This window comes from Topomyia yanbarensis, chromosome 2 (assembly GCF_030247195.1).
Source record: "Topomyia yanbarensis strain Yona2022 chromosome 2, ASM3024719v1, whole genome shotgun sequence".
NCBI lineage: Eukaryota > Metazoa > Arthropoda > Insecta > Diptera > Culicidae > Topomyia > Topomyia yanbarensis.
This window is the reverse complement of record NC_080671.1, coordinates 324,011,552-324,038,504: the sequence shown is the minus strand read 5'-3', so window position 1 is coordinate 324,038,504 and position 26,953 is coordinate 324,011,552. Positions and strand designations below refer to the sequence as shown.

The following is a 26,953-nucleotide window of genomic DNA, read 5'->3' as shown; positions in this document are numbered from 1 at the left end:
CAAACATTAACCCACCACTCGCGCGATCATGAAACGGTCACGTCCGAAAGTTTTACTAGTCTGGACTAAGGCCTTCAGTTGAACCAATCAAAAAGTGACGCTCATATTAACTAAACAACACGTTCCATGGTGACATGACCTGGATCTCAAGTTTCCCCATAGGGAAACGGACTACCATCTGTACCATACACTTAAAATTAAGCATCAGATTCACGGTCCGCGCGCGATCGAACAAGAATACACGCTACATCATCATAAAATCAAAATTATATACGCAAAGTCACATACACGTGACAAACACGTTAATATACAAATGTTTGAGCCCTTCGCGACCATCCCCGGCACCTACACCCGCGATCTCGTAAACATGATAACATCCCGGTGATAAAGTGAATGTCCCAGCTATTATAAATTTTCAAACGCGGTCTCAAGCGTGAACCTAAAAACTCCCGCACTCGCACGATCATGAATCGGTCACTTCCGGATGTTTCTATCCTTGATATCAGCAGATTAGGTCCTTGCCTTCAATTTGATCAATCAAAAAAAGAAAGCTCTCATGTCCACTAGACACCACGTTACATGGCGACATGACCGAGGACTCTAGTGATATGGGGTAACTTACTCCCTGTCAGAATGTGAATTGTACACCAAAAACTAACTACCAGAATGAAGGTCCGCGTGACCTTCCAAGAACGCACGCGTACATAGGAAATGCCACGGTTACAAAATCCAGTCTTGTACACGCGAAGTCACATGAACGCGAGCACACGTGACAAACACGTTAACGTACGAACGCTTAAGCCCTTCGCGATTAACAACGCACACCTACGTTCGCGATCGCGCAAACCTAATAACACCCCGGTAGAAAGGAGAACGTTTTAGCACTCACGAAGTTTCAAACGCTGTCTCAAACACGAACCTACAAACGTCCGTTTTCGCGCGCTCATGAATCGGTCACGTCCGGAAACCATTACTCTCTGTCCTAATAACTTAGGTCCATACATTCAGTAGGACCAATCAAAAAATATAGCACATATCCACCAGACAATACGTTCCATGGCGACATCACCGGTCACTCTAGTGATATGGAAGATCTCACACTCTTTTAGCATCTTAGCAATATATCAAAAAATAAAGTATTAGACTCACAGTCCGCGCGCGATTATCCAAGAACACACGCGAATATGCGAAAGGCACACGGTTATAAAATAGAATTTATACACGCGAAGTTACATACACGCCAGCACACGCGACATACAAACGCACACGCGACATACAAACGCACACGCGATCGAACACGTTAACTACAAATGCTCGAGCTCTTCGCGATGATACACACGATCGCGAGTCCCTACGCCCGCACATACCTGAACCGTGCAATGAATATCACATTTAGAATCACGGCCCGCTACAATTGGCCTAATGCAATGTTTTAGTGGGCGACATTGCCTGTCTCGTCTGCAAATTGTAGTATGTGATGCTGACGGGGAGTCCTTCCGAGAACCTAGCTCTACAGCTCCAGTAGGACAACTCTCGAAAAAAAAAATCTATGCGAATGTTCATAATCTTATGAAGATATTGACCTCACAATTCTGTATTGGTCTCGATATTCTGAATCTAGAAACCATTTTCTTTCCTCTTTCTACTACTGGAAGACCTATTTTCCACTTTATAAGAGATACATTAAGTAATAGAGACTTAGCTATCCTCAAAATCATATTTGAATTCCTTTTAAAATCAAATATCATACTTTGATTCTTTATACATTCTAATGCCCTTACCAGTACGCAATAGATAACCGACGATGATCGAGCACAGATCCGTTATGGATTTTTTTAACCGAGGGAGCTAAAATAGATTAAGAATTTATTATATATGTTTGAAAAGCTACTTAAGGTTTTGTATGCGATTTTAATGAAATAAGATATCCACCATAACGCGTCGCAAGAAAAAAAAACATTTGGGATTAACGCATTAGATTTTTCTTCATAGTGGAACAAGCATCACAGTGTACACCTGGTAACGTCCTTACAATCGCCGAGGAAGTGAAGGAATGTTAGTTCAACATCTATTAGCGAAAGTGCAGGGAACCTATACTACTTTCACAGATGTATCAGGAATTGGAGTTTGTATTAGTAGAGCAAGTTAATTATGAGGAGTTTATTCAACAACATTTCATAAGAAATACAGTCCAAAAAGAATGTAACTTACCTTTTCTTCTATTAATACATGGGAAAAACAAAATCACCGCGTAAAATGATTGTGAAAATGAAAATATTTAATGCAGAAAATTTCGTACGCTCGAATAAAAACAAATTTTACGTTGCTTCACATATTTCTGCGGATTTTCTGTTAGAAAACACTTTTTTTCTGGTTCTGTGGTAACGTTTTCCAATACCTAAATACCGTTATTATAATTATAACTATGATATAAAATGTGGAATAAAATGAAAAAAAGTATAATAATATGAACCATAACTCTAGACCCGAACAAAAATGTAACGCCAAAAACCACAGAGAATAGACATCGATGATCGAACAAATATATTAATAAAACTACATATAATATAAACATTTGAACAAATATACGTTAAAACTTTAGCCCCGCCACACCAGCTTATCCATAATTACAATATCACGGTAAGAACAAGCAGAAATTGTGAAAATCGTGACTAAGATCTTGGAATCATGAACATAAATCACACTACTCATATCTAAAATATAAAAAAGTGACTAAGACCCCGAAATCATGAACATAAATCCACACTTTTCTGCAAAAAATATTCGATGCGAAACGCGTGAAAAAAATATCACGCGAAAGTGTATATAATTTACGAAAATCGTGGCTAAGGTCTAGAAATCATGAACATAAATCGCGCTATTCTGCCAGAAAATTCCAGTAAAAATAAAATAAAATCAATCAATCAATTAAAAACCCCATAAGAAAATCGCCACAATGATCTCAATCATGAACCATGAATATCGCTTCACTGCCGGTTCTTTTAGTTGATATTGTTTATACAACAAAACTAAATATGTCCAGGGATCAACCAGAATCAGATTGCCCCAACACAAGGCACACATTGATGATTCGTCAAGCACAAGAAAGTTCATGGTTTGTCTTGTACATGCAATTTTACAATCCAATTGGATTAATTTTCCGTAACAAATGTTTAAGTGTGCGTACTAGGGTAATCAATTATATTGTCACCGCCGTCGTTGAAAACATCAAAATATGAACGAAAAATCATTAAACGTCAATTAGATTGTTCCGCTCATGTTGATTCCAATCAAATGGGGGCAGGATACAGCGCACAACCTAGTGGCGCACGGTTATACCATCAAGTTGTGGATTTGAGTAGATATTCGCAATACGGCGCCACGAAGCTGTAGCTTGTAACGTTTACGTATGTATGTATATGCTTATGAAGGGTGTTGGGCCCATTGTAACCGGATTTCAGTTTTCGCACCTGTCAGTTGAAGTTGCAACAACTTGGTTCAGATTTTTGCTGCACTTAGTCAGATGTATGTATGTACAATTGCTGGTTACTTGCTACCGAGAAAGCGTCTTAGAAACGAACCAAAGATATTTAGGAACCATAAAAAATTGTGTACGAATTCTTTTGAGAAGGTGTTGTACCCTACCTGTTAAGTACGAAATAGGTAAATCGCCCTTACAGAAACAGCTGTTGCCAGGGAATTATCCACGAAATACTTTCGCTCGGAAGGGTTCTCTAGATAAGTTCATAAACATTACCTATAACATTTTGAAATTAGAAAGGATATTTTTAAACAAACAATAAACAATGAACCAATAATCAGTTCTACGCTGCCCAACGTGTTTTAGAAAATTTTATGATAGTTCAAATTAAAGTACTCTGATCAAAAAAGTGGTGTTGATTCGGTTGATTGGCCAAAGATATACATTGAAAAACATTTTCTCTGTGTGGAATATATTTCTTTGTAAATTTCTTGTTTCCATCGTTGCAAATACTGGCCACAATTTCCATCAAAACAGTCTGGCCGTGTGCGACAGCTTGGGTCCAGTGGTTTTGTGTGTGTATAGGTTCTCTTCTTTCGCATGTAATCATCATCACAGCGATTTCCTAGTATTTTGTTTACTGTCGTTCTCCCACTGCACACCCAGTTTCACCGGTTTCGCCTGCCGCCTGGAACGGTATTGCGAGCCGGCGACGGCGATGCACGCTGCCGCCAGCAAAGGCAGTGTCAGTTCTAAGCAAGCCTTGTGCGAAGGTAGACGTTTGTCGTTCGAAGTTCCATGCGAAAACATTGTGTGTGCGCGCCGGTTTTCTTGTTTATTTTCCGTTTCGTTTCGCGTCGTTGTACCCGGCGGAAGTCGGGCGGGTGCGCTGTGTATAAGGATAATCAAATTGTACTGTACACCTTAAAATTCCGGGAAGAACCGATCGAAACTCGACACTGCGATATACTCGTGGCAGCTGCTGCCATATTAGAGGTGAGACAAGTCGTGAGAAGACAGTATCGGGGAAGGGAAAATGTATTTCCCCAAACTGTGCGCTTTCCCTGAATTCCAAGGGGCTTGGAAAAGTTTCGAATGAACACATTTGCGCAACACGACTTTCAGGGATTTAGAACAGCATGTTTGCATACTTTAGCGTATCCAGTACATTTCAGCACAATTCATGAACGAAAAATGATAAATTAATGAAAACCAGTAACCGTGACGTATAGTGTTGATATTGAATCCAGTGAATCATTCGTCTGTTGTGTAAGTGGAAATGAATGCCAAGGGCGACGATATGATATGCAATAGGCAGCAGGACACCTTGCGCGGAAATATCTGCGAGGGCTGAGGTGACGGCTAACATTAAACAACAGATACGGGAATAATAAGGGTATTGAGACCATTTCTACGTTGTTCGCATTATCGCCTTTCTCGGAGATAGCTGACTAGAATGAAGCTGAAAATACCGTAACAGTAAAAACTGGCAATATCCTATTGAGCAAAATAGTACCTACGTGTAACTTTTTTCTTTGTCATAGGACAAGTAATGCAACCAGTGACATATTTCCAATATAATCTCTATCCTTGATGGGATTGACATACAACCGAAATAGTGTCCACACTCTACAGTGTAGTAGGTGTTCGCTCAATTATTTCTACGGGGATGTTTACTGTTTACAGCTTTATTTGAATAAAATTAATTCTATACATCCAATCACTCCGTCTCCACATGGTGCATCGTCGGTGTAGTGTAAAAGAGGGATAGATTTATTACACCCAACATTGAATGAGTATTGCACCGGTGTGGAGCAATGTCAAGAACAAAAATGCCATAAAACAAAGCATAATTGATACCTGCCCAAATCAGCGAATGCCAGGATGTACTGGCAAAATCAGACTACAGTAAAATTTAATGTTGACTCTCTGTCTGGTTTTACTTTTCATCGCTATTACTTCCTATTCTCTTCAATCCGATCCATTTCAACCTGTGAGTTAGAGCGGCGTACATTATCTATGTTAAACGCTTTAAGGGGGTGGTTTGCTTTAGGAGGCAAACAGAAACTGCGCTTCGCAATAATTTTTGGAAAGGAAAGCAGCAACCTATGATTACCAGGGTTGCCACTATTTTTCAAAGAATATCTGGCAGATCAACTATAATGTCTGGCAAAATCTGTCAACAACGACATCAAAGTCATCGCAACTTATCAATCACTGGCACTGTGAAAATATGCCCCAAATTTTCCAAAATGTGTGCGCAAACACTTCTTTATTTTAAAAATCTGTAAGAATGAGAGGTTTGTCTTTTTGTTCGGAAGCTGCAAAAAACTCTGGCTGTGCAAGATAAATCTGGCATAATGGCATCCCTGATGATTACCTATGATTTATTCAGCGAAGTAATTTCCCTAATAAACATCTTATGATCCAAGAGCCTAACGACCTGTTCAGAGAATCATCCAAAGTATATGTGAAATCGTTGGACTATATGGGTTAAAGTACGTGTATAATTTTTTTATTAGGGTTATTACTGCAGTACTTAATTGGCCGAAAAAGTGCAATTCACAACTCTTATACAAAACAATGAAACCAAACAATTCCACTTCCAATGTCGCTTCCAATGATTCAAGCAGACCAAACCAAAAAGATCAGCACTTCAACAGAGAATTGGCGGCAAATAATTTTTTTTGCTCTGACAAATTACCATAAAAGCACTTAGTTCAGCAGATTCAAGATCAAAATTAGTAACTGCATGTCCAACTCAAATCGAAAATCATGGTACTGACTGGATATTGCAAACTCTATTTCCATGGCTAACATTCAGCGTGCTGAGTATTCTTCGTGTGATCTTTGTGGATCCTTTGTGGTTTCAGAGCTTCATATCATTTGATAGGAACTACCCCGCAGTAATACAACTGCGTTTACAGACCTTTGGTTTTCTATACATAGACGAATTTATGTTCGAGTGCTTTGTTTTTTTTTTGATCAGCAGAAATCCTGAACAGAAAAATGCCACTCAACCCGCTAAAACAACTACTCTTGCCGCTGAACCTGATTCCTCCCCGACACTAACTTACATTATTACTTCGGGGAGGGGTTTTACTGTCCATAGCACTGACTTTAGTCGAACTTATTGGTAATAAGTTCCTTCAGTAGGGTTAGAGCACAGGAGTGGTGTCGAGGAACACACCATCAGCTTTCGACCATCCACACAAAGTGGCTATTTCTGTATGGCAGTACGAAAGCTAGCAGCAGGTCGAGAACTGCTGCTCTTCCCCTTCGAGGACAATGTGGGCGGCAAACTCTAGATTCTCTAATTTACTGAACCCTTCCGATCCCTTGTGCCATCCAGCACCACGACTTTGCTCCTTTGTGCCATTCAGCAGCACAATTCTTGAGCCCTTTGGCTCCCTGTCCAGTGCCATTATGCTCCGTAACTGCTTTAAGCACTTGGGCTCGCTTCTCGTGCCATTTCGCACCACTTTTTTATTTTGATCCCGACTTTTTCTCGGTCTAGTCCACGACAGTGGACCTAGCCTAATCAGACGGAAAGTTCTCAGACGAGAGAAGTTCTCCTGAAACCGAGCTAGCCAGCCAGGTGCCGCCAGGTCGGTCTGACGATTCCGGTGGAGCGAAGCGTCCGGTTCGCTGGTGTCCCAACGACTCGCAACTAGTAGTGTCTCGTCGTGGTCTATTCAGTCTAGTCCCCAGCTGTGAATATAGCTTACGCCGACAGAGAGTTTCCCAACGAAAGAAGTTCTCCCGATACAGATTCTTTTTTGTTTTTGCTATATTTCTCTCGGACCAACCGGTAGGGTTTCATGGTCGGTCGGCCGATTCCGAGTGGAGCATGGCGTTCGGTTCGCTGGTGCCTCAACGACCCATACCCGGTGCTCTATCGGGGTCTACTCGACTAGTCCCCGGCGGTGAACTACTCCGGCGTAAACTTTCCTGGCAGTGGTTACTATCCCGAATCTGCGAGCAAGGCTGATCATCACGCCCTTTCCGCTCTAAAGCGGCCATGATCTGCGTCACCATTCCGTTGACCGCGTTCCACGTGTTAACGTCGCTTGTCGTTCTATAGGCGACATTAACTGGATTGATGTCCACTCTCCCTCCGGTTTAAGCATCTCTTTGCATCTCGCTTGAAAATAGGATATTCGACGACCACGTGTATCCTCAACGTTCTCACACTCCGGACATAACGGTGATACGTGCCCAAACCGATAATCTTCAACATCCTGAAGCAGTGTCAGGTGAACCTCTCCGTGTTTTCTATTGTCCCACGACGACAGGTTTGGAGTGAACTGGTAAGTTCAGCTTAGTTTCTCCGTAGTGTTCCATTCCTGCTGCTCCGTCGCCATCGAATAGATTCTCACAATCTTTTTTACGTTTCTGGTGCTTCTCCGATTGTAGCACTCGATATCCTCCACCAGGGTGATGCAAAAGGTGATCATTCTGGCAATAACGCATACTTTCTCCGACGAAATAGTTCTGTACGCTCTCGCAATTTTTACGGACATCAACCGGAATGTCCTGTTCAACTTTTTGCGGTTGCATTTGGTCTTTAGCGCTGCACCCCAGGCTGGAGCCTCGTATCGGAGTATCGATGACGACACATTACCAAACAGACGCGAGCAAAATGTTTGTTAACTAGCAGTTTCTACAACATACTTCGTTGAAAATAAGCGTATATCAACGATTACTCAACTGATTTAGCAACCAAAAAACCACACCAGCAAAAGTTTATGGTTATGCAACATACCGCGGCCATTATATGTTGCTAGTGTTGCTTAGGGACGTCCCGTTCTGCTTCTAGACCGCCCACGTTTGGCATGATCCTCGCTATTGCGTTCGTTACCTTTCGCGGGCGTAGTCAATGTGGTTGTTGAAGCTTAACCGGTCGTCGATTATTACTCCCAATCGCTTCAGTGCACCCTTCGAGGCGATAATGTGCCCTCCAACATTGATCTGTATCCGCTGAGCTGCTTTGCAGTTGCTGACTATGGAAAATAATAAGTAAGAAGTACCTTCCATTCGAGCCGCCATGACATCACCAAATGACCATACAATTTGCTCATAAGTTTCTATCTACGAGAGCTATCAAAATATCCCCAGTTGATTGTAGCCAGCATCAATAATTCGTATAGGTAAACTAAGTGAAATTCCGTTTTTAAGCTAATCGAATAAGAGCAGATAAAATCAAGTACAGGCTACATTTGTTAATTTTGAAATTCAATGTATTTACCGAAATTTGTAGTTACATATTTTGACAATGCCAAACTGCCAACGCCCAATCGAATGGGTGGGAAAAGGACGTTACCTATTGTTAAACTCTATATGTAGGGATCAGTTCCCCATCTCAATGTGCAAATATCAAACATTTCATGCCTTATTCAGTGAAGAAATAATCTTACAGTTATTCAAAAATCGATTTCGAACCTACTCTGACCACCAACTTTTTTATCGCCACTAGTACTATTTGAATCATTGTATCAATTGCGGGAATTTACAGAAAGCCATGATAAATAACACCATTACGTCAACAACATTTGAACAATCGTACCTCAGCGAACGCGTGTGAAGTTTGTTAGTCATCAAGTCTGGCGTTAAATTTTGATAAGATTACCTACGTGGTTCTTCATTCCTTCGTTATCTACTAAACAGTAGTTCACCGTCAATGATCGCATACTTGTCCCATTTTCTATGTGATTTCCTATCTTTATGAGACGGATTAGCGATCATGGGCAGTGCATCTCGACTGCAACTTGCCCACGAATTCTTATTTACACCATATTTATAGAGAATGACGTAATTATTAGAAATTGGGCACACAAAGATTATCGTGAATTTTTGCGTATCATTCGATAATTTATTTGAATTAACTTCATTGCATTATGAATGATTTAAAATCGAATCCGTTTAAAATTACAACAATAATCGCAAACCGACATGTACGATCAGACTAGATTAGGCACAATAAAGAAAATAGTTAGATCTATGACACTTAGAACACTACACTTTGAATAGAGTATGATTACTTTTTCGTGGTTTTTCGAGCTTTTGTGTGGAACTGGCAAAAATATATTCTCAATTTTTTGCGAAATTTGGAAATTACTTGTATCACATGCAATGGTAAGCATTACATTCATTTATTCGTGATTACTTCCGATTTTTTGCACGTTTGAGCGAAAAAGTAGTAGGAAGCGATTCTTGATTGATTTTCTACAAAAATGTCAACACGTCCCAGTTCAACACTATCGATTTTAGTTTAGTTATACTACGTTCACACAACGAATTAAAACGTGTTTTAACACTATCTTGATGACATTTTTCTTGTTGCTAATTATCATAACATGTTTTAACTCTGTAGTGTGAATGTAGTATTAGTCACATAGGTTAATATCTTTATTAGTTAACGTAGTTTTATAGAAGCAGCCAAAGTAGTTGTATTTTATATACCAAAAATATCGGCTACGTATCTTTCACGTCAGGTGCATAAAAACCGAAAATCGCAATACGGACCAATTGTGCTACAGGCCATATTCGATTATCCGTAGTTTCGATTATCCGTAGACTCGATTATCCGTAACTCGATTATCTGTAGAAAATGATTCGATTATCCGTAGTCCGAAGAAATTGTTTCAATTTTCCGCATATTATGTTTTCTAAAGCTACATTACACGTCTATTATTGTAATTGATACCAACTACAGTTTCTGAAAGAATAAATATTTTCTAAAAAATTATGAAATCTTCATAGAAATACAGAAGTTTTACTTAATTAGCATATAATTTTGAATTCGATGCGATGACGTGCATATTTTCGTACACCAATCGATTACAATCGATACTAGCTACAGTTTTTGGAAAACCAGAATTTTATGTTCTTACAAAATATTCACAAAAATACGAAGAAATACAGAAATTTCGCATTTTTAACAAAAAAATTTTTTTTCTATCCTAATATTTAAATACAAAAATCGATAGAAATTGATATCAGCTACATTTCCTGTAGGCACAAAATTTTAAACTCTTGAAAATTACAATAATTTGTGAAAATAAAGAAATTTTATTTAATCAACAAATATTTAAATTCAATTCGGTGTGCTATAAAATTTTATGCATCTAATCGGTTGGCTACAAACTACATTTTCCTGTAGATGCCTGCGATTTTCTCTGTAATTTTTAGAATGAATACAATGACTGATTCTGTGAGCCCCGTTGTGTATTTACGACTGACGAAATCTGAACATGTTGGTTTCAGATTGTTTGGCACTATCTAAGGTATGAAATAAAACCCTAAAATATTCTTCGGAATCAGTCTATTATCGCAGCAGTTTGAAAAAGATTGAAACTTTTTAGATACATTGAAACTTTTTAGGCATTTTGAATTCTTAACACACTTACGCAAAGGCTTTCAGAAGAAGACGTTGTCTTAAATGTGGTTGACAAAATCGGGTCAAAAAGCTCGGAAGCGGACAAACACGGGGACGAATAAAATAGGATCTTCACTGTGGTCAGTATTGTGCACCGCTCTGAAAAGAACAGCGCTAATAATTCTTTACGAAGTAGATGCACTGAACAGCCTTTAAGCATCTCGGTAGATTGCTGAACAATGGCCAAATGAAGATCCTGGATGATGTTTCCACCAAGCAAACCAGAGAAAAAAGTTTACTATGCGACGATGTATAACAAACTGAATCATTTAATACATTTGAACAAGCATATTTACAGCTAAAATATCAAAGAACCAAGATGCAGCTAGTTTCTGATTGGCTCGCTAAACAATATCTCTAGAGCGCATGATGACGATGATGATACTGCTGCTGATTGTACAACGCACGCTTCTTGGTGTCGTGCGCATAAAAAGTTGGGCATTTTTGATATTCGCAACGTGTGCGAAATTCATCCTCCTAAGAAATCCATGTTTAAAAATTGGTTCTTTGTTGGACGAACGTTGGGCGACGCCCAACAGACCGTTCAGCAGGCGTCCATTACTGGATTTGTGTTGAATAATTTTGAAACAAATTCTTGGGCTTCTCAGTGGAATCTAGCATGTTGCTTCTCTTAGAGGATTCCCAAAGTTTTGTTGTTGTATACAAACCAGTGGTGCGTAATTTCAAATTCAGTTGTTATTTCTGTCTGAATTTACCGAAACATAAGTATATTAATCCAAATTAATCGAAAACAATACTTTAAGGTTGCATAGAGAATGGGCAAAAATCGAAAACGAAAAAAGCAGTTTTTTCCACACCATTTGTTAGATCTTCATAAAAATCAATCAGCTTATGTAGAATGTTGAAAATCTAACACACGGTGTGGAAAAAACTGCTTTTTTCGTTTTCGTTTTTTGTCCCTTCTCTATTCAACCTTAACATAAAATAAGTTGGCTAAATAACTTGTCTTACTTTCACTTTATAGAATATAAAGTGATCGATATTCGTCCATAAGTAACATTAATGCATATACCGTAGGTCAAACGTTGATGCATGTACCTTAGATACTGTTTTTCAACATATAACAAATATATTTCATGAAGAAAAAAAAAACATTTTTTTTTATTCGATTATCCGAAGCGAAATTTTTCTGCACCCTACGGATAATCGAATCCGGCCTGTATATCTGAAACTTTATATATAACTTATCGTAGTTAGGTCATAGTGAAATTTGATCACGATTTATTTTGATTTTTCGAAATACTTTGATAATGTATCGATTATATTGGTAATGAATAATACCCGAAGAACGGGCATAGCGTAGTTGGTAAATCGATTGCCTTGTACGCAGTTCAGCTGGGTTAGATTCCCAACCCCGCACATTGAGTTAGAGATTTTTCTAACCAGAGAAAAAGGCTAATGCCCTAATATGGTTAAAACCTCTCTTTCTATTCCATCAGGACAACAAAGTTTTAGTTCAATCATAGTGAGCCATGATAAATTTTAATAGATTGTTCGAAATATTCATTAAACAATTCTCTCAAAGATATTCTGTGAATATATTCGTTGGTTTGGTCTTTGAAGTATTAAGTTTAGGTTTTTGACGTTTTCGATCGCTGTGCAAAGCGATCAGAAAGAATGATCGCACCCTTATTGTGCACTCTGTTAAAATACAGTTATGAGTAGAACGAGTATGACCATACAAATCACAAAACTCTATCGTCGTTTTGTGCAACGAATCATGAATTGGACTACTGATTTGCCGGCTGTTAGTCCCTATGAAAAACTGGCTCACTTAGCTGAAAGTTTATAATCTTACCCCATCAAATCTGGATTGATTTGTAGCTGACACTTCTGGTTGCCCAAGGAATTAATTCATGGGTGATTGTATACAATCATTCTGTATACAAACGTCTTCATTGGTTTCTTGTTTTTCCTAAGGAAACAGCTGTAAGTAGCATTCGAAGAATAAATTTTTTAAGTCTACCTTATAAAAGCTTTGTAATTTGCCAAAACATCACTGAAGCTTCCATACTAGTACACTATTATCAATGGCGTCTAGAAATTGAGATTTATTACGACAGTGCTGTGTAGCTCTAGATCTACTAGTACTAGAACATTGATGAAACCAATAATATAAACAAACTTTAAATACCTCTCCCACCCCCTCAAGGTAGTTAACAAAATGAGATAATTAGCTCACCTGTTTCCTGTTTGTGTTCGCAATCATGTGGTATGCTTATCGCATATATCTCTCATCTAGATTGTGCGCTAGCAGTGTTGTAGTATGTTTCTCTCGTCACCGATAATAATGATTCTCACAGTATTTGATAGACCAGCGAATGCAAATTTTATCAAGCCAGACGAATTGTCAAATCCTGTTTGCATTAACGAGCAATGAAATCATACAATGAAGAATCAGTATTGTAATTTATTCAGTGAGCGTTAGTTGACTCATCGTCATATGTATGTTCCATTTTCCTATCTAATAATGAATTCTTGATATATCTCAACGAATGAGCAATTCATTGGAACTTACTAATATCGTAGATTATTGAACCATGTTATTTTCTTTTCTTTTTAATTAGGGTGGTGAAAAAGTGTCAAGACACGTTGCTTAAAACCGAACATAATATTAAATTGCTCTAAAAACTGGTACAAAACAGGTTCCCAAGAGTGTTTTTCAAGGTGTTTTTATTTTTTTTTTTTACTTTTTATCGATATATTCTTATAAAGGTGTTCAAGGACTTCTTCAAACTATAGTAACTATGCCATACCCAAGTAACCATAAGCATTAAGCCATTGCACTATATAGGCTATACATTTGCACTAATGGTGCATTGAAACTCTATTACAGCATTAACAATGCAATAAAGCTCTATATTAGCATCAATAATGCATAACTGCACATCCGACAGATAGCATTATCGCTTGCCCTATATGCGTATATAAAGCTGATATAACGCGTACATGCTTCAAGGATCTTTAAAGCATGTAAGCTTTACAAGTGCATTTAGTGTCATTATATAGTAAATAAAAATATAATGCTATTGTAATGCAGTGGGTTTATTTGTTATGCAACTTTTCTTGAAGATTATATTCGGCATATTTCATTTCAATCGAACATATGCAATATAGTCCAGGGAGCAAACGCAGCGCATTTACCGTTGAGGACGAGGCAAAGTACCTCAGTTCGAGACTTACTAAAGGTAATTTTCATAAAACATTTCATATTATGTGAGAACGAAAACCCATTAAGAATATTCATTACAATGCATTAGAAGAGAGTCAATTACGGTTTTAAACAGAACATTTTAATTTTAAATTTTTCCTTTTTGCTTATCATACCGAAAGGAAACATAAGAAATGTAATGTTTCAAAGGTTTTCTTTCATTTAATTCCACTATGTTTTTATAGTTAGATGCACTTGCACTTCACTATTTAACAGATACCGGTATTTCGATTACTACTTGTAATCTTCTTCAGTGTTTGTAATCGAAATACCGGTATCTGTTAAATAGTGAAGTGCAAGTGCATCTAACTATAAAAACATAGTATAATTAAATGGAAGAAAACCTTTGAAACATTACGTACATTCCACTAAGACCTCCGTTCGCGTATATATTGACATAAGAAATGGTTTTAAAATCATGGCGGACAATAACAGCCAACTGAAGCTTTTTAATAGCATTAGTAATGCCACTATTGGGCTTTCAAAATAGGTCTCTTCTACAGCTGCTTATAAGTATAATTACTCTTATGAAAGATAGAGTGTGATAGTAGTTTCATCAAATGTACTTGAAGAACTCATAAAACCCGCCAATCATATAAAACTTCGTGTCCTTGGCAAAAGCAATGGAAAACCCAGATTTACTCAGTAAGAAAAACTGATAAAACTGCCATCAAACATTAATAGAACCAATTAACATTGGATTTTTACTTGGGATCTCTCCCACGATTTATACTATGGTCTTATGGCCTGTTGTATTATTACATTGATCAGTATTAAGCCAAGAAAATTTCAAAATGATCTATGCACTTATTATGGTTAGCACCATGACGTACTACCTCTTGTTAAACCAAATTAGCTTTATAATTAGATTAAAAAGTTTGGTAAGCTCCAACATCAGTTAATCCTGTTACTTCTGTCATTCTATTGGCTGCATTCTGTTCTGTGTTACACAGTAATACCCAAAAATTCATTCATTTTAATAGAAATGGTTAAAATAAACAAGTAAGTAAATTTTTCATTTTAATTTGAGCATTATATTAGCGTATCTTCACCATCTGTTCCGTGTGTTTGCGATTGCTGCAGTTGTTTACTTTATTCGCTCTAATTTTTGTAGTTTCAAAATCGATCAAATGAAAATTGTTTGATAATTATCACTAAACGAAAGAAGCTGGGATGAATTGTTGAACCATTCGTAAAACTAAAGTAAAAAAAATAGAATATATGATCCTTTGCTATTCTTTGTTAAATTTTTTTATTCATTACCCGGTTTCTAATTTGTTCAGGAATTCATAACCGAGGGACGGATCTTTGACATTTTTCTGAATCCAAAATGCGTATTGATCCAAATAATCAGGGGCGGCGAAACACTTTACGCCCGAGTGGGTAGAAATCATAGGGTGAGGGATCCATTAGTAAGGATTTTTTCCCTTTTCGCAATGCACACGCTTACATTACATTCACATTAAATCACGTTTTTTTATGCAAATGGAATTGTGGTACATTGATGTTTTCAAATGTGTGTAGTGCGAGATACATGCGTTGCACATCTAATTTTTTTGAAATGGTTCAAAATTTTGAGTGGGTTATTTTCGTTATTTTCGTTATTTTCGAATACGTAGTACTACCCATACTACCCACGCTTTCCGTCGGCCCTGCAAATAATTCTCAGTGTATTTAAAGTGTAGTCCTTAATCTAATAGGTAGAAATGCAACTAAAGATCATTATAATTTGTCAATGTTGTTAAGAACCAGTTTTTCGAAAGTGGGCACCCTTTTGTTCAAGGTGCATAAAGTTCTAAGACATTTTGTCTTTGACCAGGGGCGGATTCAGTGGAGGGTCCGTCCTCCTCTCGGATTTTTTACTTGTTGAGGAATTGTAAATTAGTTACAATTTTAAATGCGTTCCAAACACAAAATCATTCCAGACCATCTTTGACCGCCAATACTGATTTTCATTAAATAAGGTTATTACGTATCACGTACTGTTCAATGTTTATTTCAAAATCGAAATTTCAGACCACCACCGAGTTTTTTTTCTAGATCTCTGTTTGATAGCAAATTAGGTTTGAAATACCAAGAAGACCCGGTAGGTGAATGGTTTGGAGCATGTAAAGTTTAGCATTCTATCTTGTATTGCCCCTTTCCTCTATCGGCATACATAGTTCGTGTCTTCAGCAAAGTTGTTCAAAAAGAAATGGTTGTACGGTTGATAAGCATTTTAGTTTGGTTCGCTGTAACAACGTGGTGCTAGTGTATATGTGTTATAATGTTTTTTTTCCGATCTAGAAATTTGATTGTCACAAATAAATATATAACAAACCGTGCGGATAGTGATTAGTTTAATTTGGAATTTTGCCATCGCGGGGCAATGCGAAATAATAAACTTTTGAGCTCGCTGTATACAAAAATTGCTTTTCAAATTTCCAAAAATCACTTCTATCAGAAGCTATGTAAACGACCTCGAGTAGCACGGGATGGTGGTCGATATGATTTGACTAGCTGAATCACCCGATCTAAATCCCAGCCAGCTTCTTTCGGATGTATTGGAGCGTGAAGTGAGAAAAATACGACCAATCAACCATTATCATTTTTGGCAGCATTTAAAACAATGCTGTAGCAATATAAATAGAGATATTCTTGCGAGCTTATCAATCATATTCATGTCAAGGCTGAGCAAAGCGATGATCATTTCTGATATAGTAACAAGTTTTTGTCAATTCAGATTTAGATATTACAAGCAAATTGAGAAATAAAACTTTTATCAGATTTATTTCACTACATTTTCAAGCTATTCAAACCATATGACCAAGAACTTGAAACACTTTTCTGAAAACGCGACCTTTATAGATCGTTAGACAGTCGAAATTAAACAAATTGAAAATGATTACCTTGAGCTCTCTACTAGTGTCATGTAATGACTGAGTTTTGAACCAAACAAACCAGCATCCAAATGGTATTCACCTTCTAAACAACTTTGTTGAAGACACAAACCTTCAAGATGGTCTTGATCACGAAATAAAACAAAAAAAATTAATAGCGACCTTAGTTTTATAATCGACTTTGCTGAAGACGCTGACACTCTACACACCTAGAAAAAATAGTGTAAATTTACGTCTCCTGACCCTGACATATACGAGCATCAAAAATGACTTAGTTTTACGTTTGATTTTAATTTTACCTGACGTTTAATTTCGTAAATCATGTAATTTTACTCCACATACAGCGTTTGTTCTGAATGGTAGGAAGTGTAATTTTATGTCATTGCGCATGTAAAGTATATGTTTCATGTAAAATTGAATGGAACACGGTAATGTTCCTTCATTTCGTAAATTACGGTTTGTTGAATTCTGTCATGTTTGCAATTACGTCAACGATAAAATTCAGATTTTTTTGGTGTGTAGGCAGTCATGAGCACTTGATAGTCCAAGTTCAATATTCGTTATTTCGTATGTATGTACATTAGTGCCACGCAGTGAGAGAATTTCAAAGACGGTCTTCTACATAACTTCGTTGAGGTCGTGAATTTTCTAAGAAATCAGATAGAACATCCAATATTGCATTGTTTATATATTACACTAGCCCACGTGGTGGCAGAGTTCCGAGTTAAAATGAATGTCATACGGATGCAAGACGGGTACAGGTGGGCACATTTTTTTCTATGTATGAGTGCGGTTGTCATTTTTCTTCGATGGAGCCGATGAAACAGGAGGATATGAAGAAGAAAAGCATAAAAAATTACTTAGTGGGCTTTTCTGTTGACATAAGTTTTGTTTCGGTTTGTTCATAATTATTTTTTATCGGTAGTTTTGATATAAAAAGTGTCTTTAAGCGTTCGAATCGGAAGATCCGAGGTGAAGCTCAGCATCTTCTCTCTTTTCATCGTACACCAAAGAATCAGGATGTTTGTCCAGATGTTTATGTTTACTTCCAGGGGCCCGGACGCCATGCTTAATTTAACAAGTATAAAACTAATACACTCAAAAGTGCCAATTGTTCCCACCTTTCTTTCTTTTAATCTTGATGCGGACGATCATGTTATTTTGAATGATTTTTCTGAAAACACAAACCTTCTAGGGCGTTAGAAAAACGAGATGAAACTAGTTTAAGTGCATAACTTCACATGTTCACTAGCCCTATGTAGTGACATAATTCCAAACTAAAATTCTCACCTTCCGTACCTCTTTACTGAATATTTAGCTAACCATAATTTCGAGATACACCTAGGTAAAGCTATTTTTTCGGGGGGTTTTGCAATATTCAATGTTGCAAAACTTATCGAAATAATACCAAAATTTAGAAGGATAGCGTATGTATCTTGTAACTAGTAAAAATTGTTGTTCTTAAAACCAGCATGGCTGATCGGAGATTTTTGATAATCGTATCACCTGAGAATAAAAGCTCCTTGGTCGCATTCATGTTCTCCGATATTAAATAAATTTTAAGCATTTTATTATGCAAATATAGGATGAACTTTGCTCAAATACTACCTTCCTACGGAAAGTGGGGTAAAACGGACCATTAAAATAAATACGAAGCAATAGGTCCACATTTTAAAATACTTCAAACTCTGGTCTATTCAGTTCGGCTTGTTTTTACTGGTAGTGCTTTGGGAGAGAATGGAAATACGATAGACCTTGTTGATTTGTAATAGATTATCATATTTGACTTTGAAAAATAGTAACTTTAAAAACGTTATTGCTCTTGGGCGTGCCCTGATTGAAAATAGTTTTGTATGGGTGAGTTTTAGTGAAAAACTAGGGCTATATGGCTGTAATATCGGCCTTTCCTTTGCAAACTCATTAATCGTACAAAATTTTTATCATTTACGGGTTGCTTCTACCCAAAGTTGATGTGCTCTAGTCCTATATTTCGTTGAAAAATATGAGGTATAGCAGGATCGAAAGATTTCCTCACTTGAAAAGTTCAAAATCACTGTAGCACCGTGTAATTTGTAGTAGTGGTTGTACTAATAACTCGCAATATGTACTACAACAGGGTGAGAAATATTGCACCCAATTTGAGTTGTACATTAGATTGCTTAAGGAGGATTGTTTTACCCCGTTTTCTCCTATGTCAAATTGGTCGAAAAAAATTGCAAATCTTATCAAGTACAATTTATTCATCTGAAATTTAATAAGTACTAAATAAAATAAATTGATTTGAAACTCAACAGAAATCCGGGTTAAACCAGGTTGATGACGGTCATTGCGAAGAAGACTAATTTCGTTAGTTGGTTGATGTTGGCTGCCGATCGAATTTATTATGCAACGTTTCCGAGAACTTGACGTGGTCAATATATTGCGAACCAGTTGAAAATTATCATTTCTGCAGATTCCCGGACAAAAGTTTCATCTAGCCACGACACGGGATAAAGTCCACAGAGCAGGATGTCAGCAAATTTAAGTTTGTTTTCGCCCATAAATTCACCCGAAAACTGTTGATCTGGCAAAAAATTTGCAGCTGCGGAATTAAAAACAAGCTTTTCAAACCAATAAACGATGGACTAGAAGTATGTCAGCAAAAGTGTCTGAAAAAAGTGTACAATCTTTTATTAAGTCTCAAAAAGGTCCAGTGAAGTTTTACCCAGATTTGGCAAGCTGCTATAAGAGCTGTGAGGCGCTACAGTGGCGCCATAACAATGCAATCGGAATATCAGAATAACAATACACCCAACTGCCCACAACTCCGTCCAATCCAATAATTACTAGAAGGACGACTCAGGACGCTGCCCAGAAGGTTCGATCTTCGATGTTGAAAAAAGGCCGTTGAGATTGACCAGTTCGGGATTTCGACCCAGATGTGCAATTTTCTTTCCTTTTCTTATTCTCAATCTTGCAGAGTTTTTTAGTACTGCATGTATCGAAACGAAACTTTCATCATTGAAATAAGAGTAGTTTCTCAACAATTGCTGTCAAAGCATACCAAATATTATCACTAAACTATCCATGACCGCAAATCAGTCCCAAAAAGATTGGAAATCCCAAAGAAAATGGGACAAATGTTTAATTATAATAAATTCTAGAGAGTACCATTTAAAATAACCAGGTCAATTCGTTGTAACCTTCAAAAGCTTAAAAATATAGTCCTATCCGATGCGTTTTTTACAAGAAAAGCAATAAAAGCTCTCGTCTAACTTGTGGGTGGATTATGATCGCCTTTGTTTGTTTCAATTGCGAGTAACTATGAAATGTCGCATTATCGTCACAAAATCCAGCAATAAAAGAGCGAGAAATCATTCCTAAGAAATGTTTTTCTTCCCTCCCATTCGCTATCGGGAACAACGCTTCCAAGCAGCTTTTATAACACACTGTCATTTTCTTCTCCTCTCTTTGCAGGCACTAATTAAACCGGCAAACCTTGCCGTACGTTCCAGGAAAATATTGTCATAACGTGGGCACCTTCTTCGTCAATCAAAAGCCTTGACGTCGTAGCAGTTGGGAAGTGCTCTGGAAGTGGCGCAAACTTCCACAGTCTGACCGAAGTCGTACCGTATCTTCGAGTGTCGGAGACATTGTGCAGCATTCGGTGAGAAGGCCATCACAGCTGGGTGGTACGTGAGAAGACTAACTGCTTCCCGGTAAAACGAACTGCAGCAGCAGCAGCAGCAGCAGCAGCGCAAGGTGCCAAACGTGATTCATTAGCTGCTGCGCTCGGACAGTGTCGCATGAAAATAAACCGTCGCTCATTCGTGGCGGTAAATATCCGCTACCAGGTTGATCAGTTAAGGGAATTGCAGCAAGCGGAAGAAAGGCACCGAAATTGTCATAGATGTTCATTCTTCTGGAACTGAGCCCACCAGAAGGTCAAAAAGGAATGTTTATGAGGCCGCTAGGGGTGTATGTGAATAAATGATATTATTTTTTAATTGCTAGTTGTTAAAACAGAATAAAAAACGAAACAACAGTGTAGAGTGCAGCTTGCTCGTCCGGTTCGAAGTCTACATCGAACTAGTTTTTTTTTCTTTCTTGTAATTAAAACGTCTCGGAGCAGTATCTGTGGTGGTAAGATTTCCGAGAAAAATTGAAAAATGCTTGCTCACTAGCAATTCTAGTTTCATGTGGGGAAAATTGTCCAACCCAACCGAGTTGTTGAATTGGCGCGCCATTTCCGAGGACCGTGACGATTCGTTGGCTAAGTGGTACCTGGAATTTTGGTCCGCTCGGTTCGGCTCCCAAAGCGTCCAATTTGTGACACCAGTCAGCGGAAGTGAACCAACCATAGGAGGTGCTCATAAATATTCGTGGCCAGCAGAGAAGACTACGGCAAACACATAAACAGTAACAGCGAAGCCGCTCCATTGAACGGCTTTGTAAGTTTTTACCGACCAACTGACAAAAAGCGTTCCGATGAAAACCTGTGAAGATATATAGTTCCGGTGAAATTGTTTGTTTGATTAATTAATAAGCATATTAGTGTCGTTGTACAGTGTGTTGACACAGTCGTTCGCCGTGTTGCACTGCTTTATATGTGTGTCATTAGCATAGCTATTGCCGACACAGTTTTTGTTTGAACCCCATCACAAAACGATTCCCCGCACAAACGTCTCCCTCGCGGTGTGTTTGCACTTCGACAAGTTTTAGTACACTGACGTAGACGAAAAAATCATAAATCAATCAACACGATGGTGTCGGAAAAGAGCTTATCAAGCGCAAGCGGAAGAAGATCGCTCGATGGTGGAGATATTAGATTGCTGACGACGCTTGTAGCCACCTGGTTAGCGATCTCATTATCGCTGGCTGGTCAAGTGAATGGCGAGGACCACTGCAGTGAGCATCGGTACAACAATTCGATTGATACTGATCACATGCAGTTTACCAAGGAAGTTCCAGATCAGGAATACGGCATTTTGGGACAGTTTAAAAGCTTGCACTGCTGTGCGAAAGGATACCGCAGTATTGAATGGTAAGTTGACTATCTTTGTGTGTTTGTTTATAATTGGGTTTAAAAGTAATCTTGTGATATTCAGTCAAGATCAAGCTTTAGTAAGCAATTTTCAATTTACGTCTGATTCACGATCATCGTATAACGTCATCAATAGTCAATCATTCACGTTTATCAATAGATAAAAATTGCTACATATGGGAACTAATTGAGTAATAATTTCAGTAATGATTTTACCGCAACATTCGATTTGATTATATACATCAACTTCCATAGGAAATTATTTGGTTTAATGATGTATCTTAGGGTTTAGTTCGAATTAGTAGAAAGAAATTATTCAAAAGTGAACACCATGCCCATTCAATACGCTGGTGAAGAGGGGGCGTGACATCACAAACTTAACTTCATCACAAATACTAAACCTGGTATTCTCTGATTGAGTGTATTTCAGCGCGAAGAAAACTTCAGTTACCTTCTAAAACGTTAACTTACTAACCAATAAATTACGAAACCTTATTAGAGTAAAATATCATTACTGAAACACCTTATCTATTCCGCACTTTGTCATTCCTCGTTCGCTCCCATCCGATACTGCATCTTCTCTTCAATTAACCGCTGGCACTCGCCGTCAAACTAGTTATTTCCTTGAATTGCATCTCTCAAACCTAGAAAAGCCTCAGCATTGGTACCTATGGATATTCATACTAGATGTTTGCTCATAGATGGCGTTACTGAGTTCGACGCCTGTTTACATTAATCATTGCTTATCATAAGTGATTTCATATGACAACTTACATTTCCCTTGCGTAAGTTTGGTCTAAGTTTGTGTCACAAAAAGAGCATATGCGGGAAGCACAAATTTTTTACTTTAATTTGAAGAAATCGTCTGCCTAATCGCATCGAATGCCTCTGTAGGCCTATAGTTTTGAATGCATGTATACCGCTACCAGGTAACGATCTGAATCTAGGGGCTATAGATTGCCCTCCAACCTGTCGAGGCGCTCAGGTTGCCGATGACGAACAAAATACATCTTTCTTGTACTTGGGTCTCACTTGCACATGGATTATGCTGTGAACGACCTTCCTACACACATCCTTTTGCTGATCAACTGCCACTCTTTTGTAATTAAGTTTAAAAAGATTCAAAAGCCTGGTCTGTAGTGTATTGGCACTGCATGGGATTCACGACTCGCTTTCATGCCTAGGCACTAAAACATTCCTTATTATTTTTTCGCCCTTCTTCCCCACGAAACTACATCAAGGTATTACCTTGTGGGGGGCTCGTTGTGCTTTCGTTCCACCTCTTTCTTCTGCTCTGTCACGGAGCCTCACTTGATTTATAAAATGGCTCGACCCTTGAGCTTTGAATTAACTCTTGACTCCTCTCTTACTTATTGTCTCCATCTATTACGACTCCATTCAGCTCTCATCCTTGTGAGCCGTTTAGATACTGATTCCATGAGCCATTCAGCTTTTGTCTCCGTGAGTCATTCAGCTCCCAGTTTTATCACAATCTACTCAGATAGTTCCCGACGGTGAACTCACCCTGCTCCGACCGATAGTTCCCCGACGCAAGAATTTCTACTGACACCGGTACACGCTTTCTTGAGCCACTTTGGATATTATCCGGCGGTGAACTACCCTGAGAGTTCCCCGGCAGCAGAATTTCTCTCACTACCGATGTCTGTTTCATGAGCCAATTAGCTCTAATTTTTGTCACGATATTGTCGGATAGTCCACAGTGTAAAAATCTACCATACTGTGAATTCTCCGGCGGTAGATTTCTCCCGATACCGATGTTCGTTTCCGTGAGCCATTCAGCTCCCCGCTTCGTCCCGATCTACTCGAGCTAGTTCCCGATGGTAGACCTAGTCTACTCAACGGGCTAGCCAGTAGGTGCTGAGGTCTGCCCAGGGATTCCGGGTGGAGCGTAGCTTTCGGTAGCCTGCTAACGAGCTACCCGGTGCTCGATATTGTCAACCGTCACACCAGGCATACCCTTCTAACTTCTTCGACCCTAGAGTATTCGAAGGCCACATGTTCCAGTGTCTCTTGCACGTTCACGCACTCCGGGCAAAGGGGTGACGAAGCATGCCCAAACCGATGCAGGTACAAATGGAAGCTCACCTCGCTATGCTTCCTACGCTCCAACATCGCCACATTTGGGATGAGTCGGTTGGTCTACCTTCCTTTCTCCGCGTAGTCCCACTCTTCCTGCCACTTAGCCAACGAGTCCGCTCTGAGCAGTCTTTTTGCATTTCGTGTATTTCTCCGTTGGTAGCATTCCACGTTCTCAGCTAGAGTGATGCAGATGGGAATCATCCCAGTATTGACGCATACCGTCTCCGAAGATATCGTTCTGTTCGCGCTCACGACACGAACTGCTATTAGGCGAAACGTGCTTGTCGACTTCAACTGATTCCGCGTTGAGTTCAGTGTAGCAACACAGGCCGGTACGCCATACCTCAGTGTTGAGGATGAGACACCCGCCAGGGAACGTCTCGTGCTGCATCTGGCTTCTCTGATGTTCGACATGATCCTTGCCAATACGTTAGTGGCCCTCGTAGCTTTCTCGCATACATAGTCGACATGGCTGTTTTAATTTAAACGATCGTTGACTATCACACCCAGGTGCTCCAGGGCACGCGTCGATGGAATTGAGGGTCCACCGACGGTTGCCGACCAATGCTGCCTCCGTCTTGTGGTGAGCCATCTGCAACTTAACGTAAACAATCCAGGTTTCCACAATGCCTATTGTCTCTGTCGTCTACTTCCTCCCCAACCAACATTTTGATTCACTTTAATAAGTTGCAATTTGATTAACTGTACTCTTAAACGATATAAATTGATTGTATAAAATACACAGATCCCTTCTATGTGATTAAAAGTGGAGGCCATATACGTACAACAAATCGGTATAGTAGAACTATGTGATTTACGACGAATTTTGATCTCATCAGAAGCATTATACAATCATCTAGCTTATCTGTTTATATGTGATCAACTTTACAATCACACATGAAGGTTTATGCAGCTTAAGGTCCTCAATGTGGTAACAAGGAGTATTTTTTTAAAAATAAAATGAAAATAAAAAATCAGGATGAAATTTTTATAATTCTGTTATAAGACATAGTTTCGCCCACACTGGTAGATATGTTTTTCATGGGTGAGTTTCGAGTTACTGGAACATCAATTATTAAGTTACCTGCTACGGTTTACTTCCACAGTTTCGAACCTGAGATCTTCGTATTTATACACTGTCAAGCAACGGTTATATTTGATCATTTTTATCGCTTTGTGATTACGATCTAAAAATACCAAAATCCAACCTAAATATGGCCCTCCAATGATACCTTCTATACCTGTCAAATCAAAACCTACATTCTTTACTCAAGCCATTTTTTATTGCTCAAATATTGAACTAGTCTGGCAGAGAATTTGCGAAGTGCTATAAGGAGGTGACTATTTATTTAACGATTTTGCAGTTTAATCCAATTGCAAATTAATTTCTATACAATGTTTCAAAATTTCCGCCTGTACAATTTTGTTCTAAGTTGTAGTAGACTAATAAATAACTTCAAGTAAAAATTGTATTTTGATCACAAATTTGCATTTTATGTGAACTTTTTACAACAAAACATAATTTTTGCTTGCACTATTTGTAATTTTGATTTAGTCTGTCATTATTTGTAATTTATTGTAAACTTTTATATACGATTGGTGGTTTGCTGGGTCACTTCCCCAAGAGTCTCGCCAGTTATCGTCAGGATAAGGTCATCTGCAAAGCCAACGATCTCGGCAGTTGCAATGCCCCCAGTTTATTTCGTACACCACTACTCGGTTCTGAACGTAACTTCTCAGAACCTTGCTCAAATAGCCCGGGACCCGCATTTTTTGCAGCGCTACGGCGATAACCACCCAGCTGGCGCTGCTGAACGCGTTCTTCACGCCGATCGTAACCGCGGTACAGTCTTTTGCTGCAATGCTTTCTCCAAGCACGTGATACCTGTGCGGATGGCGTCCACCGTCAAGATTCCTTTCCAGAATCCGAACTGCCTGTGCGATAGTCCTTTATCACTATCAGTGTAGTTCGCCAGCCTGTTGAGTATGACCTTTCCAAAAGTTTACCAAGAGTGTCCAGCAGACATATTGGCCAATACGATGCTAGATCTCTTGGTAGCTTCCCTGGTTTTGGTAGCAACATCAGCTTCTGGATCCTCCATCTATCCGGGAAGTAGCCATCGTCCAGTTATTTCTGTAGAACATGTCCGGAAACCCCAGGATCGTTGTCTTCAATAATACGTTGGGGATATCGTCCGGACCGGGAGTTTTCTTCGCTTTCAGCCCTTTTGCCATTATAAGAAGCTCGTTGTTGGAGAGTCACAAGCATTTCCACCGTCGGCATCAACGTCCGATGTAGGCGGCGGTGGGGTCGTGCTTCGGGAAAAGGCCCTCCCCGTTAATTTTCAATTTGTAAGCGAACAGTTCAGCTGGCGTTGTTGGACCCTTGATTTTGACCATCACGACACTGTAAGCGATTCCCTAAGAGTTGGCGTCTCCTGCTCTGCTCAGCTCCTTATAGCAGGTGGGCTTACTAAGCACTATCTCGCGTTCGAAAGCGGCCCTAACCGCACAGAATGTCGCCTTACACGCTACTCTGATTGCTCCAGATCTTGCTCTCTGAGCATGTATTCTGGATTTTGAACAGGCAGCATGGATGATACTGAGCCTTTCGTTCCACCAATACGTCGGACGCCGGCAGTTCTTCGGGTCTATTTTCCTCAGCATAGTTACGTGACGCGCCCTCGATAGTGTTTCTGACAGCTCATCGGCATTCGGAATTGGAGCGAGACTGTCAGCAGGAAGTGCTTCTACGAAAAAGTTTTTGTCGAAGTTCTTTATTTTGCACTTCCGCTCGCCA

General features: G+C 38.9%; 2 protein-coding genes across 3 annotated transcripts in view; one reads left to right on the top strand and one right to left on the bottom strand.

The window, feature by feature from the left end:
* Positions 1–26,953, bottom strand: part of LOC131683775 (acetylcholinesterase) — a 403,722-nt gene that overhangs the window by 236,260 nt on the left and 140,509 nt on the right. The window lies entirely within an intron of this gene.
* Positions 4,245–26,953, top strand: part of LOC131683780 (fibroblast growth factor receptor 2-like) — a 164,929-nt gene continuing 142,220 nt past the window's right edge. Inside the window, exons 1-2 of the mRNA XM_058966075.1 lie at positions 4,245–4,477; positions 20,487–22,053. Coding sequence (XP_058822058.1) covers positions 21,773–22,053 — 281 coding nt within the window. The 5' untranslated portion in view covers positions 4,245–4,477; positions 20,487–21,772. The remainder of the gene's footprint in view (positions 4,478–20,486; positions 22,054–26,953) is intronic.